The 16,445-nt window shown below is 57.9% G+C and overlaps 1 protein-coding gene across 9 annotated transcripts in view; it reads right to left on the bottom strand.

Annotated features, from left to right (window-relative positions):
* BIN1 (bridging integrator 1) overlaps positions 1-16,445 on the bottom strand; it is a 55,303-nt gene that overhangs the window by 25,109 nt on the left and 13,749 nt on the right. For all 9 annotated transcript variants that reach the window (XM_030840428.2, XM_030840419.2, XM_060302573.1 and 6 more), the window contains exon 2: positions 1,472-1,552. In XM_030840428.2, the coding sequence (XP_030696288.1) occupies positions 1,472-1,552 (81 nt within the window). The remainder of the gene's footprint in view (positions 1-1,471; positions 1,553-16,445) is intronic.

Raw genomic sequence — 16,445 nt, forward strand, 5'->3', positions numbered from 1 at the left:
AGGGTAGACTTGGTCCTGGGCCCTTTCCCAGCTGGCACCCCGGCCCTCTCCCAGCAGGCTCCCCAGCCCTCTCCCAGCTGCTCCCCTGCCCTCTCCCAGCATGCACCCCTGCCCTCTCCCAGCTGTTCCCCTGCCCTCTCCCAACATGCTCCCGGCCCTCTCCCAGCATGCACCCCTACCCTCTTTCAGCTGCTCCCCTGCCCTCTCCCAGCATGCACCCCTGCCCTCTCCCAGCATGCTCTTCGGCCCTCTCCCAGCTGCTCCCAGCCCCTGGCCAGCGGGCTGTCAGAGTTTTCCAAAGGAGGCCCCTTCCGCCAGAGGTTCCATTCCAGCCGCAGAGGCTGTGGTGGGTACCTTCCGTGCTTTCTGAGGCGTCAGGTGTGGACAAGCAGGAAGAGGCCTGGGCCCTCCCAGCCCCTGTCTAGGCCCACCTGGCCCCTTTCCTAGCAGAGCTGAGACCCTGACCTCACTCCCCACAGCCATGCCCATTCCTGTGGCCTCCTCTGGCCCCCATCCCCATCTGTCACTCACTGGGGCTGGTCTGCAGAAGCCACAGAGCCGTGGCCCAGCTCTCTCTCCCTGCCTCCTTGGCCCTGCCCAGTGAGGGCACCCTTGCCAGGGTCGTTTCATTCCCCTCTTCTACAACACTCAGACACAGCCACCAAAGTAGCTTATTCTAGACTTAGCAGACCTGAGCGGGGAAGGTCTCAGGTACAACCCAGTCAGGGTATTTAGAGCCCTTTGGTCAGGAAGTCCTCCCCTGGATCTAACCACTGCCCCCAGGCTGCCAACATAATTAAGGCCCTCCTGTCACCGGTCCCTGGCCTGTAAAAGGAATTGCTAAGGATGCCCTTCAAGTCCCTTGCAGTTTTTGGAATCAGACAAGTATGGGTCTGAATCCACTCCCAAAGCTGGATGGCCTTGGGCAAATCACCCAACTTCTCTGAGCCTCAACTGCTTCATCTGTGTAAGGGGCACAGTGACACCAGCTGCCTTACAGGGTTGTTACAGGCACCCACAAGCCATCTACAAATGGCCAGGCCTGGAGCTTGCCACTCAGCCAGGCACAGTCGACACTTTGATCGAGGTGCCCAAATCAAAGCCAGTCTGCTCTGCTCCCGCATTAAACCCTGCAGCTACCACTCTCCTCACAAGAAGCTTCTAGAGATCCCACTTGCCTTGACATTCAAGGTTTCCCAGAGCCTGGGCACAATCTAACGCCAGCTCCCACCCCAACCTGAAGTGTTACCAAGTACCTAAGGTATACTCCTGCCCCTCCTTCCTCTCCCCCACGGTCCACACCCAGGGCCGATGCTCCCTCTTCCAAGAAGTCTTCCGTGACCTCGCCAGCCCACACTGACGCTCTTCTCAAGTTCCCCTAGCCCACAAATTCAGCTCTTGACATTTTCCACCTGGCAGCCGCAGTTCCATTTTCACAAGCTCCCTGAGGCCAAGGGCCACCCACACTCACCAGCTGCTTGTTGAAATTCTGGACGCACTGTTCAAACTGCTCATCCTTTGTCTCATCCGCCTTCCCCAGTTTCTGGAGGACCTGCCGAGGCAGAGGGGGAAAGAAAGTGTGTTACTCTGAGAAGGGAAGTGGCCAAACCAAGAGGGCCCTGTCACCGATACCGCAGACCCCTCCCCACCCCAGCCAGGGTCGGGTCTGGGAGGCCCATGGCCAATGTCACCCAGCCCAGGGCACCGGGACCTTCGGAGGTCTTGTGGCTGCTGGGACCCCCAAGGGCAGGGCTGAGACCCTCTTCATCCTCTACACAGGGCTCACCCATCAGTCAAGAGGAGGAACTTAGGACAGACTTGCTGTAGTAACCGAAACAGCAGTATGAGGGGTCGGGCGCCCCTCCTAGCTGAACTTACACTGCACCCCTGGGTGCTCCCCCCAACCCTGGCAGCTGAACATGAGGGGGCCAGTAGGGGCAGCCCCACCTCCCCACATGACTCCTTTTCCTGGGCCCAAGGCTCATAAATACCAGACGGCGGGGCAGGGAAGTGACCGCCCCAGGACCAGGAGGGCAGGGAGGGTGGCTGGGCGTCAGGCTCTTGCGGTCCCTGGGAGTCAGCTCCCAATCTGACCAGAGTTTCAGTTATGACCCATTCTAGCCCATATCTAGACTCCCTCCCACCCCTGGCACTCACACTGGCACACGTGCATTCACACACACAGGCACACAAGGGCACACACACGTGGGCTCACGGCCACACACTCTACTCCCCAAATCCCAGAGGCAGACTCGCCCCTCTGTGAGTCACAGCTGTCCCTTCTCAGCTGTGTCAGCAGAGAGGGCATTGAGGACACAGATGGGGAGGTGGGTGGGTAAAGGCAGAGAGAGAGAGAGAGGGAGAGAGACCCAAGGCCGAGAGAGGGGGGAAAGATCTAGAAAAAGAGGGAGCCAGACCAGGAGCCTGAGAGGAAGCCCTGGCCCACCAGGTTCTCCCAGACTCCCCTCTCCCAGCTTCTGTCCCTCCAATCCCAGAGTTCTCTATGAGCAGAGAGAGAATAAAGAAGCAAGGAAGGGTGAGGGCAATGGGAAGACAGCAGAGAAAAACAGGAGATGGGGGTACAGGAAGGGGCTACTGAGGGAGACAGGAGGTGGGGTGTGCAGGGGTAGAGGGAGGCAAAGACGCCCCTCCACAGGCCTGGGCAGGCAAGCAAAAAGGACAACACCGCGATGATGGTCGGCAGAGACGGCGGCCAAGACCCAACAAGAATAACAAGTCAGCAGGTGGTAGTGGGTGAGGGTGGCAGGTGGAGGAGACAAACAGGTGGGCCCCTGGCAGGGATGAGTACCAGATGGGGCTGGAATGCCAGGCCAGGGTCCTAGACCGAGGGATGCCCAGTCCCAGAACACAGCCTGGACCCTTCCCACCCCTGACTGACCCTAGGATGGCCTGTGCTGCCCTGCTCCCCCTCCCCCAGCTGCCCAGGAGCCAGGGCAAGGCCAGTCAGCTCTCAGACCCTCTCTCTCATCATGCAATGCATTCGGCCATCTCTTGCCAAACGCCCGCTCTGTGCCCAGCCCTGTTCATCTCTGCTGGGTCAGCAAATCATTCAGACGTGTGCCCAGTCCCAAGAGAGAGGGAGGTACATGAGTCTGCGGGAGCCCAGGTTGGAGATCCTATCCAGTCCGGGCAATCAAGGAAGACTTCCAGGGGGAAGGGGCAGCTCAGAAGGAGGGGAGAGCTTGCAGCAAAGGCGAGGAGGACCAGAAAGATGAGGTCCGTTACCAGGGAATTTCAAGTCGCTCAAGATGACTAAAGGTCGCAAAGGATGGAGAGGAAAGGTGAGAGTGGCGGGTGCGGGGGCAGCGGCGCACACTGGGGAGCAGCCTGCCAACAACTTTGTGCTACAACAGTCAGGACACTCCATGGGTGAAGTGCAGCTGGATGCCAAGGGCCGACAAGGGACTGAGAGGAGAAAAGCAAAACCACGAGCAGGAAAACAGGCACTTGGGAATTCCCTGGCAGTCCCGTGGTTAAGACTCTGCGCTTCCAATGCATGGCGGGAGCGCAGGTTCGATCCCTGGTCAGGGAACTAAGATCCCACGTGCCGCACAGTGTGGCCAAGAAAAGATTTTTAAAAAGAAGAAGAAAGTAAAAGAAAGAAAACGGGCACTTCCCTCAATCCACAGGCTCCCCATTCCCCTGGCAGCCACATGCGGCTGGCCCCATGGGAACAGGGTGGAGCTGTGGGGATGCCCAGCCCACTCGACACTGAGCACAGGTAGGTGACTCACCCCATCAACGCCCACCCCACAGCCCCGCCACCTCCAGAGAAAGAAATGGACCACCAGGTGGGAAAGAACCTGCAGAAGTCAGCAGGGGCCACTGGAGCAAACCATCAGGCAGGAGAACTGGAAAGTGAGCCTGTCCACCCCCTGCCTCTCCTTCTCCCTGAGGAGATGCCCTCCATCAGTGGAGTCACCAGTGCCCGCCCGGCTATCAGGGCTCCTGAGAAGGCCAAGGCCCCGATGTACACACAGACATGTACACCTGGCCCCAGGCATCCAACACAGCTGTGGGTTTCCCCCAGCCAGCGGAAGCCACCAGAGAGAGCTTCAGGCCTCGAGAAAGAGGCCAGCCATGGTGAGACTACACCAGGTGGTGAGAAGAACCCTGAGAAAAGGGACTCTGACCACGTCTCTCAACCTCAAGTGCCTTGTCGGAAAATAAAAAGGACGTTAGCGGGCTTCCCTGGTGGCGCTGTTGTTAAGAATCCATCTGCCAATGCAGGGGACATGGGTTCGAGCCCTGGTCCGGGAAGATCCCACATGCCGCGGAGCAACTAAGCCCGTGTGCCACAACTACTGAGCCTGCGCTCTAGAGTCCGCGAGCCGCAACTACTAAGCCTGCGTGCCACAACTACTGAAGCCCGCGCACCTAGAGCCCGTGCTTCGCAACAAAAGAAGTCACCGCAATGAGAAGCCTGAGCACCTCAACGAAGAGTAGTCCCTGCTCGCCGCAACTAGAGAAAGCCCGTGCACAGCAACAAAGACCCAATGCAACCAAGTAATTAATTAATTTTTTTTTTAATAAAAGACATTAGCGCCCACCTTAAGGCTCATGTCTGTAAAACATCTCTGTACCTGGCCCATAGTAGGTACCCAAGTACAGGTGATCCCCTAAAAGACTTTCAGAACAGCCTTCACACAGTTGATGGCTGGACCTGACACAAACCCACCCTCCCAGTCCAGACAGATGGCATCCCAAGATGTCAGACAGAAGGCATGCATGTGCACACAGCAGACTCCTATTCATCCTCCAAAATCTCGCTCAGGTGACACCTCCTCTGTGAAGCTGCCCCTGCCCTTTCCCTCCTCCACCCCACTCTGTACCACTTAGGGCCTGTACCAACTCTCCTCATTGCCTGAGTGTCTGCCTCTGGCCTGGCCCAAGCCTGCACAGCCTGAGAGCCAGGACAGTGTCCAGCCCTCTCTGTGTCCCCAGCTCCGTTACAGGGCTGGGCACAGGGTCGACACAAAACTCGTTCTCATCTGAGCTTTGAACTTTGAGATCAGAGTCTTGAACTTGAACAAAACAGTCCACTTCTCAGTTTCCTGTTATGCAAAATGAGAGGGTCGTGTATGGAAAGTCCTCAGCCTGACACGCAGAGAGCTCACCATGAAGGTGGCTGTTAGGATCAGGGTGAGATCTGGCATTCACACGAATTTGAGGTCTGGTCTTGGGTAACGTGTGTTGGCCCCAGTGGGTCCCAGCCCTGCAAAGTCAGTGTGGAGGGCGGTGACCAGCACGGCTCCATGTGACCTCAGGCTAACTGCTTAACTCGCTACACCTCAGTGCCTGCCTCTGACACGGGAGTAGCTGTACCCACGGCACCGTCGAGGCTCAGGGCATCGCCCAGTGAGTGTGTGCTGGCCTTGGCCTTGTTTATGGCTCACTGTACCCATCCCACTTTACAGACAAGGGGAGGAGGGCACACAGCCTGGGTCCTCGTCCTCAGGGGGAGCTCCCAGTGTGGCTACTGGGGGAAAAACAAGCTGGGCACCTCCTGCCCCAGGCCAGGGACCAGGACAAAATTTGTTGCAGTACAGCTCCACAGCACCGATGGCTACCTGTTTGCCACCCTCCATAGCTGGGCCTCCTGCCACGCCCCAGACACTGGGGAAGAGGCCTTTCTGACCAGCCTCTGGGGTGCCCAGACTGCACCCGATCACCCTGCCAGCTAAAAGCCGCTGGGCCATGCCCGATCTGTCCCCACCCCCACAGAGGCCCCAGGGTGGCTCTGTCCAGCCCTCACATACACAAGCTCACAGCCCTCTCCTCGCCGAGAGCGGAGCCCCAGACTCTCCTGTGTCACGCTAAGCACACGCTCATCATGCATGTCTCCCCTGTAATAAACAAAGGGGAGCCTTTTGGACGATGCGACAGATGACACCAAGGTCGCAGTTGCTCAGCCCAAGCCCAGCGGTCCAGGAAGCCTTATCGGTGCCACCCCGTCTGCTCTCACCACATCCTCAGTGCAGCTAGATAGCAGAGGGTATGGAGAGCCTCGGAAGGACCAGCCCCGGGCAGGGCAGAAAAAGGGGAGCTGGTGGCAGAACGAACCTCCCCGACAGCGTCCCTGGGTCAGCCTGTCCGGGCTGGGCCGTGACCCAGGGCCAGTGGCCCCTCCCTGGCTGGGGCAGGAGGCTCACAGGACACGGCTGAGTGCCTCTAAGTGCCAGGGCTCAGCGACAGCTTCCTGTGGCCGGGGTGCTGCAGGGGGAGGGGGGCGCCCCTTCCCCAGCCCCTCTCACGGCCCAGAGGCCTCGTCCGGGCCATCTCGCCAGGCCACCTCCTCTCCTCCTGGATGGCCAGTGGCCCCAGGGGACAGACCAGCTGTGCCACACACCCGGCCACCAAACCCAGAAGAACAGAAAGGGCACCCGGGGCCAGTCTCGTTCGAACTAGGGACCAATTATCGCTCACTGCCCACCGAGCACAGCACTTTACAGACACCACGGGCCCCCTCCTCACAGGGAAGTGTCCTTGGCTCCACGCGACAGATGGCAGGCAAATCAGGACACACAGCCTAGGGCCTCACAGTCAGGCGTGAGCACAGGGCTGCTCCCAAGCTCCAGACTGGAGGAGGGGCACCCAGCAGACCTGGCCCCCTCCAAGCCACCCCAGCCCAGCCAACACAGCGCAGGGGAGCAAGCGTGCAGGCACTCACCCCTCGGCTGACCCCAGGGGTCCCGCTTGGACTCCTCCCTCCTCCCAGAGCGTGGCCCGCCCCCTGCATGTGTGGGACACATGCCCACATCTGAACATGCAGCACAGGGCTGGCAAGAAAAGCCCAGCCCAGGGGCCCAGGACGGAAGCCCTGGTCCCCAGGCTCTGGACCAGGCTAGAAAAGCCCTTCTAGAGACCAGCAGAGATGGAGACCTCCTCCCGCCTCCCCCAGCACCCGGAGCCCTCACGCTCACACACACAGAGGAGCGTTCAGCTCCCCCGGGCACCCACCACCCAGCCGCTGAGACCCCAGCAGGCCTTCACCTTCCTCATCATCTCCTCCGGCACCTCCACGGCCACGGCCTCAGTTGAGGCCGGTCACGGAATGAGCTGCGTCCGGGCGGCTGGGCCTCACCACTGCACTTCCTCCTCCGGGCAGGGCCTGCGGTCAGGGGACCACAGCGACAGGATGCACGTCCTTGCAGCCTCACAGAGGCTCCCGGGCAGGCAGGGGCACACAGACAGACAGGCAGATGGGCAGGTGGAAGGCCAGGTTTTCCCAGGGGTCACACAGCAGGGACCCATTCGGATGGAGACACGCCAAGAGGCAAAAATGAAGAGGTGGCCATCAGAATTGGGCCAAAGGCCACCTGGTGGCTGGAGCTGCCCCCTCCCAGGATATTCTGCCCCAACTTTCCACAGCCTCAGGGTCTCTGGCTCATTCCCCGACACCCTGGGGTGACCCCCTGACTCCTGCCCGACGGCTCCATCCTCTGTTCCAAACAGCGGGATGGGCCGGCTTCATGGTCCTCGAGCCCAGATGCTGCCCGGGCCCACCGGGCCCCCTGTGATGGACGCCTGTCCCCACACTCCTCCCAACCCTCTAGTAACCTAGGAGCCAGGTGGGCAGGGCCTCAGCAGAGCAAGGAGGGAGAGGGCAGAGGTAAGCCCCAGCCCACCAGGCACGGCCACATTGCAGAGGCCCCCTCCTGACTTCTAGTTTGAAATATAACCCACATAAATGGCAAAACAAGTTGAAAGAAGAGTACAACAGACTGCTCTCTGCCCTTCCCCAAACTCACCAATTGTTACCACAGGCCACAATTTTTCTCTCTTTCTCTCTATTGAAACAGTTTAGTTCGTTTGTTTGTACGTCAGCCCAACCACTGGAAAGTAGGCTGCAAACATCATGACCCTGTACCCCGAGTCCTTCACCCCTAACGACGTCGGCACATTTACGTCGGCACATTTCCAAGAAGAAGAATGTTCTCCTAAATCCCCGTGGTACCATGGCACCCCCGATGTTTACTCTTTACTTATTACTATTACCCAATATATGTCCATATACAAACATGCCTAGTTGTCCCCCAAATCTCCCTTAGGTCTGGGTTATTTGTTTTTTGATCTGGGATCCAAACACAGTTCATAGTTCACACATTGCTTTTTTTTTTTAATTGAAGTATAGTTGACTTACAATGGTGTGTTAATTTCTGCTGTAGAGCAAATTGATTCAGTTATACATATGTATACTTTTTCATATTCTTTTCCATTATGGTTTATCACAGGCTATTGAATAGAGTTCCCTGTGCTATACAGTAGGAACTTGTTTATCCCTCCTTTATATAATAGTTTGCATCTGCTAATCCCAAACTCCGAATCCATCCCTCCCCCTCTCCACCCTGGCAACCACAAGTCTGTTCTCTATGTCTGTGAGTCTGTTTCTGTTTCGTAGATATGTTCATTTGTGTCATATTTAGATTCCACATATAAGTGATATCTCTTTCTGACTTACTTCACTTAGTACACACTTTGCTTTTTCTTGTCATGTCTCCTGTCTCCTTTAGTCTAAAATATTCCCCCACATACCTATTCCCTGTACATATTTGTTTCTCTTTCAAGATATTGACATTTTTTTTATTGCAGTACAGTTGATTGACAATGTTGTGTTAGTTTCAGGTGTACAGCACAGTGATTCAGTTATACATATATATCTATTCTTTTTCAGATCATTTTCCCTTATAGGTTATTACAAAATACTGAGTATGGTTCCCTGGGCCACACATTTTTTTAAGAGTACAAACCAGTCCCATGGAGCATGCCCTACACTCCAGATTCATCTGCTCATTCCCTCATGATTAAGTCCAGGTTAAACATTGTTTTGGCAAGCATACTACAGAGGTAATGTGTCCAACAGCATCACCTCAGGATGCCCCCTGCTTCCGGTGCTGAGCTTGACCACTTGGTCGGGCAGTGTTTGCCAGACCTCTGCCGTAGAGATGACTTGTCCCTAGATAATTGACTAGTCATCTGAAAGGCGATACATCGCCACTGTGTGACAGTCCACGGCCAATAACTTTTTACCCGATGTCTTTATGTCCATTTAATACTTTACTACTCAAAGTGGGGTCCACGGACCAGCGGCATCACAGCCCTCTGGGAGCCCGGCAGAAATACAGAATTTCAGGCTCCACCCCAGACCTGCTGGATTCCATGACGCATTTTAACAAGTCCCCTAGGGCTCTGCGTGCATTAAAGTCTGAGAAGCTCTGTGCCTCTCATCTTTGCCTGAACCAACTCTTATCGCGCGGGCTTCTATCACCTCCTCTATATTACCTGGCGTGCTATAAAGAAGTCCTTCCCCTGGTCTCGCCTTTATGGGGATATTGTTATGGACTCTTGCCTCCGTTTTGCATTCAATGTGCTATAGTCTATTACCATCATTATTCTTTTTCACGCTCAAACTCTCCTAAATTCTGCCAGTGGGAGCCTGTGGACACGCCTCCACTAGTCTTTGAGCACTTCCTTGCTTCCTGACACTACGAGATGCTCCAGGCTCAGCGGGTCCCTGCCCCGGCCCTAGAATCAGCCATTCCTCCAAGAAGCCCAGGGTCCCTTTAGGGGAGACGTGTGCTCACTGCTTCTGGGCGTCCGGTTCCTAGGTCTTTCTTTTCATCTTTATGCCAGGCCTAGAGCTATGTATTCTCACCACCACTTTAGAGATGAGAAAAGGAAGGAATTTGGCCACAGGGCAAAGAAGGAGCAGAGCCAGGACCCCGTGGCTGAGCAAGTGTGGCCCAGATCTCGCCTGCTGTGGAAAGTGAGCGAGACTCAAGGCCCTGCAGCTGCCCACTGGGTCCGTCCCTGTCGAGGCCGAGGCCACACCACCCAGTGACTGAGCCCTGGGGATGCAGAGGCGATGGGCTCCTCCGACAGTCGACCCTAGCCCAGGGATGCCCTGCTGGCCTGGCCGAACCCTTCTTGGCACTGTGCAGCCGTCTGGACCCCTTGGGCCTCTTCTTCCAGTGGGCCTTGGCACCCCCATTTCATGAATGAGAATGAGACAGCCTGGGACCGGGGACCCTTTGCTGCAATGCTTGCACCTGGACATACCTCTCCACGAGCAACAAAATATAAAGAAACTATATGGGACTAAAAGTAACTGCGTGCATGCACAGTTGGGGCAAAATTATGGACAAAAGATACAAAGAGACCAAAAAACCCAGCTGCCACTTTCGAAGAGCCCGGAGCAAAAGCAGGGGGTCAGGAGCAAAAGCAGGGTACTGCGCATGCCCCCTGCACACAGCACCACCAAGGGGGTGGGCAAAGCACCTCAGCCACCCCTCCGGCCAGACCCCTGGACACACCTCTACCCTCACCCCATATAAGGAACAAGCTCTCCCCCCTCAGGAAGCAAGCGAGCAAGGGAAGCTGTTGTGTGTTCTCGCTCCCACCAGCTGCAGCGGAGGGGGGTGGGGGGAGGGCCCGTAAAGCCTTGCCTGAATTTCTGGTCTGGCCCCTAGTCAGTTTCTATTGCTTGCGGAAGGCCAAGAACCCCGGTCTGTATCAAGGAGACTGTGGGCCGGCCAGGACTGGACCCAGGGCTCCTGACTCCTCGGTCCTTTTCCCTGGCTGCCGCTCCTGCACTGCAGCCCCTGCCCCGGCTGGCCGGTGACTACACCAAGGCTGCCTCTCCCGCCGAGGGCCCGTGAACTCACTCACGCAGATGCATCAGGCACCTCTGCCTCAGAACCACAGTGCTCACGCCCAAGGCTGGCGATCTGCTGGCCAGTGTGACACGGCTACAGCCCCAGAGCGGCCGCTGCACCCTGGCGTTGGGTGGGCACCAGGCAGAGAGCGGCTAGAATGAGGGGTCTGGCCTCCTTGGCCCGGCTGTGACCGGCAGCGGTGGGGAGCGGCTCAGGCTCCTGCCTGGGAGCAGAGCCCAGGGCCCGGAAAGCTGGTCCAGAGCACAAGGCTTCCAGAACGCATGGCAAGGGGCCTCCAACAGCACTCCTCAGCCCTCCTGCGGTGCCAGGCTGGCCATACATCAGGCCCAGCCTGACGACTTCCCCAACAGGCGATAACTTTTTAAGAAAGATAAATGTTAAAACGCCGGCCTTGGGCAAGAGCCAGGAACAGCATTCCAACCCCAGCAGACAAGAATGCCCCCCAACGCAGGCCCGTGTGCACACTCGCGTGTCCGCGTGCCGGTGCTCGCCCACGTGTCTGCACACAGCCCCACACACGCTCCCGGACACGGCTCCTGCCCCGGCCCTTCAGTTGCCTCCGGACACAGGAGAAAGGTGGCAGGAACCACACGGAGGCCACAGAGCCAGGCAAGAAGCAGAGCGGAGGCCAGGAGATGGTGTGGAACAAAAATCCGGAATGCAGAAGGGAGCTGGGGACAAAACCAGAGAAAGGGAAAGCAACAGTCTCCCAGGGGGGCAAGCCAGGCTCCAGGCCCAGGAAGGGCCACCTCTGGGCCGGCGGGTCTCAGGAGAGGGTGTCCCAACTCCAGCTCCCTCTCCCCAGCCCGGCACACACGCAGGGCTGCCCCCAAGAGACAGCCCCCTTCCCTGGTTCCTCTGTGCCCCCATCTTTGCTCGGCACCTCCGTCACCCCAGGCTGGCTGGAGGAGGTGACAGGAGAGGCTGCCACCCGCCTTCCTTTCAGGGGAAGTCTGTGAGCTCAGCTCACACCCGGGGGGGGGTACCCCTCACCATCGGATGTCATCTCCCAGCCATGCACCCGCCCAGCCAAGCTCCCCATGGACTGCATCTGCCCCTCCTTCGAAGCTCCACAAAGATCATAGCGTAAGGCATGACCCCAGGGAGCCCTGGCCAAGGACCCAACTTGAGGGGAGCCCACCACCCCTGACACTGCCTTACAGGTGGGCTCATATCACCAGGACATCCCAAGGTGTGACTGTTGGTCCCATGTTACAGATGAAGAAACAGGCTCAGAGAGGTCACTCAGCTAATGAGTGGCAGAGCCAGGACCCCGAACCTGATGGATTTCAAAACCGAAACCCAACTTGTGATTCTTTTTTTTTTTTTTCTTTTGGCCGCACCACTGGGCTCGCAGGATCTTAGTTCCCCAAACAGTGATTGAACCCGGGCCCTCAGGGCAGTGAAAGCTCGGAGTCCTAACCACTGGACCGGAGGCCTAACCACTGGACCGCCAGGGAAATCCCTCAACTTGTGATCCATAAACAGGGATACAGAGCCGCCTGGGGGTAACAGGAAGCGTGTCTGTTTACTACAAAAGATTCCTGCTCCACTTTGCAGCATTCCAAAGGTTTGACTGGTAAAGAAACCACTTTTGTGACATAAGCGGCACAGATTGTGTATTTAGAATGCAAAGTTTGCAAACATTTCTGCAATGAAATACAAAACTGAAAAACATTGCCAGGTTCCCCTCCCAAGCCTCCCTGAAGCGCCAGGGCCTCACCCCACTTGGTGACCTATTTTTCTTCCCAAGTCCTCATGTTCTGGAAGTCGCTATCCCCTGACACCAGTCCACAGAGACCCATCATCCTTTCCTGTGGGCCCTGGTAGGAACGGCTGACCGACTAAGGAAGCCAATGGGCCTTTCTTGGGAAACTGTCACTCTAAAATTATCTCCTTCCTCTTTTAGTGATTCTTCCTTTCCTTTAGAAAGACTGGCGAGAGTGAAAAGTGATGTTTGGTTTTCTTTTTTTACGTCCTTAACTGGTACACAAACACTTGGCCGCCATGTATGTCAGACCCACAACAGTGCCTTGAAATACGACAGTCTGGTCGAAACCAGTTTACTTACTCCCAGGTAAGGAGTTTCCAGATGATTCCAGCCAAGAAACCCTGCCCTCCTCTCCTCTCTCCCCTCCCCTCCCTGGAAGCCTGAAATTCCAGCCTGTTCAGCAGATAAGCCAGTGGCCAGAAGCCAGAGCAGGGCCACCCTGACCCCAGAGGAAGCTGGGGTGGGCTGCGGTGGGTGCAGGAGGCTGGAACAGCCCAGAACAGAGCACCGGGGAGCAGAGGCAGCAGGGGCCAAAGTTGGGATGGGGAAGGGGTTGGGGGGTGCTGGGAGGGGCGGGGCTGGGCTGGGCCTGTGCGGGGCGGAGGCAGCCACAGATCAGACGCAGCCGCTAATCCAAAGGCGTCCGGAGAGCCTTACGAGCATTCGCTAAATCCCATGAGAGGGAGGTATTCAGATGAGGAAACTTGAGGCCTGGGACTTCCCTGGCGGTCCAGTGGTTAGGGCTCCACGCTTCCACTGCAGGGGCCCTGGGTTCCATCCCTAGTCGGGGAGCTAAGATCCCTCATGCCACGCGGTGTGGCCAAAAAAAAAAAAAAAAAGGTATTATAGATAACTATCAGGCAGTAAATTAATAAAAATCTGTTGTAGAAAGAAAAAAACACAAGAACTTGAGGCCTAATGCCCCTGGTCTCAGGGCTAAGTAAACAGGAGCTAGAATCTGAACCTGGCCATTGGTTCCCAAACAAAATGGCTCTAAAGGAGGCCCTTTCCTCTCAGGGAGGACCTGGGAGGGGGTCAGCCCACATGGGGTGCCCTGGAGCCCCAAGGGGGCACAGGAGGGGGCCCAGGCTTGGTCATGACTGGCTCCCCTCTCCTCAGGAACCACCCGCCAGTCTGAGCCCATTCCTGGATGTCCACAGAACCAGAACCAGAAGCAGGCCTCCATGTGGGTAGGAGGGCTTCTGGAAGGGCCGGTGCTCCAAGGGGAAGGCGTGTCCAGTGGCGATGGAAGTCTCTGAACAAACACACAGCAGGGCACGGAGAGGGCGGGGCTCAGGGACGTGACCTCTGTGACCTGATGAAGGAGCAAGGGCACAGCAAGTGCAAAGGCCCTGGGGTGGGAAGAACAGGCCAGAGTGTGAAAGAGGGCACGAGGGCAGGTGTAGGAGGAAGATGCCCTGCACACAGGTGCCGAGCCCTTCGCATGGAAGGAAGTACTATTATTATCCCTACTTTGCAGACATGGAAACTGAGGCACTGCCTTAAAAACTCCCCAGGGTCACACAGCCAGCCAGAGGGGTGGTTAGGATCCAAAGCCCGAGCCTGGCTCCAGAGGCTAGACCCTCCAACCACTGCACAAACTGCCTTGGCAGCCAGGGCCAGGCCGCAGGGCTTTGAAACTCCAGCGGGGGTAGGAGGCCCTGGAGAGCTGTGGTCTGACCCACAGATCTGAGCCCAGGCGGCTGTGTGGGAACAGACTGCAGAGCAGGTTGGAGCAGGGAGCCCACTTGGGTGACTACAGTGACCCAGGTGAGAGGCAATGATGGTTTAGGGCCAAGACAGGAAATGGCGAGAAGTGCTCAAGGATGGGGGGACAGGGAGAAAACTGAGGGGGACGCCAGGTTTGAGCGACAAGAGGGAAGGAGCCTGAATCACCCGAGGTGGGGACACCTGGGGGTCACAGTGAGTCTGAGGTCCCCAGAGGTGTCGGAAGGCAGGTAGGCGGGGCCAGGGGGCCAGGGCTCACCTTTCTGAGCCCTGAGCCCCATCAGTAAACCCAGCCAAGACCTCACGGGGGTATAAGGATGAAGTGGGGCTGTGAGGCTAAGAGGGTCCAGCACAGAGCAGGGGCTGGCTTCCCCCTATCCCTTTACCCCTGTGTCGACCTGGGATTCCTCCCACCCGAGCCAGAAAGCTCTAGCAGCCGCTCCCACCTCGTTCCCTCACCTCCACCACCCCTCCGGCCCACACATCCCTTTCCTGTGCCTGGTGCCTGGCGCCCCAAGCACCTGCTCGCCATGACTCACTCGGGCTTACACACAGCATGGCACGGCAGCCAGCCCACCTCCCGTTCCTGGTCCCACCGCCCTCAGCAGCCTCCTCCCCCTGGCTCTGCAGGGGCCCTGCCAGCCCCACCACCACTTACCCTGACCCCTGGTAAAAGGGTAAACTGGTAAAGGCCCCCTGGAGCCCAAACAGCGGCTCAGAGTACTGGCCTCTGACGACCCACAAGCAGCCCTGATGGGCCTTGCTATCTGACATCCCAGCGCTGAGCCCAGGATGCCGCCCACTCTACAGAGGGGTCAGGGAGGGCTCCCAGCCACAAGGTCACCCACCGGCCACTTGCTTCCATGCTGGGTGGGGCCAGCAGAGGACGCGCACAGCCCCGCCCTGAGCCCAGCCCTCCACACCACCTGTTCTGAGACATCAGCTCCACCCACCCCAGCCACCGCCGGCCCACCTGTCCCCTCCATGCGAGTGTGGGTGCTATTCTCAGCCCCAGGCGCCACGACGCCGGCCATCAGCAGAGGGGTGGAATCTGCCCCTCCAGCCCAGCCACCTCCCACCAGCCCCTCATCAGCTGCTTGCTGGGCTCCCTGGGGGAACAGCCTGTGTGGAGAAGCAGCAAAGCACGAGCCCAGCCCCCAACTCAGCAGAGCACAGAGCCAGAGCCAGGCCAGGGGAGGTAAAGGTCTCGCCTCCACCCACCTGCCTGGGGCCAAGCAAAGGTCTGACGGGGCAGGACCACGGCCACCTCCACGACATTCATCAGGAAACCACTTCCCTACTGACGCCAGGCCAAGCCGGCCCTTCACATCACCTCCTCCAGGCAGCCTTCCCTGACCCCCACCCCAGGCACAAGGCTTCACTCATTCCTCTGAATGCCCTCGGCCCTTTGCCTATGTCTGTTTGGCCTCAACGTGCAACCAGGCTATTCATTCATTTTACCACTCGGAATCCTCCATGGCCACATCTGTGGACCTGGAACTATTAAAGAGTACCTAAAGGACATAAGACATGTGGTATTTTTTCCCAACATGTTAGTGCTTTTATTTTGGTTATTGTTGTTATTTTTGTCACTCAAAGGAGTTGATGCCCAGAGTCAGCTTTAAATAGCTCCACCCAGTCCTGCCAAGTGCAGACACATGCCCTGCCCACAACACAGCACGGGGGAGGGCCGGCTCCCTCCCCCCCGCCCCACCTCTCCCCACCCCGGCCCTGTGGACCCTCCCAGGCCCTCGGCTGCCCCGGAGCTGTCCTAAGGGCTCCCCTAACGCAGCCCTGGCCTGATTCCAAGTTGCCACTACCTGTGAGGACCCCCCACTTTGCAGATGCAGAATCAAAGGCTGGGGACTCACTGGTACAGGGCCCCAGAGCAGAAGAGGCGGCCAGGGCCAGTGCCACTGCTTTCCACTAGAGCAGGGGCTGGGGGAAGGCTGCGAGGGGGCTGGGAGGGGCGGGAGGGGAGCATAGTCAGAGCAAGGGCGAAGACCAGGGTGCGGGAAACAAGAGGGGCCCAGAGTGGGAGTCCGGTGGTGGCCCCGCCCCTGGCAGAGGCGCTGACTGTCAGCGGGCAAGGGGGCTTTCCCAGGCTCCCTCCTGCTAACCCTGCACAACTGGTCTTGGGCTGCGGCGGGGTAGAGAAATACTGTGGGCAGGGAGGGGCCTGAGGGGGAGGCACTGGTCCTCCCAGCCCAGCAGATGCAGGAAATCAGCACACGGGGGACAGGCGCTGG

Source organism: Globicephala melas, chromosome 7, assembly GCF_963455315.2.
Source record: "Globicephala melas chromosome 7, mGloMel1.2, whole genome shotgun sequence".
NCBI lineage: Eukaryota > Metazoa > Chordata > Mammalia > Artiodactyla > Delphinidae > Globicephala > Globicephala melas.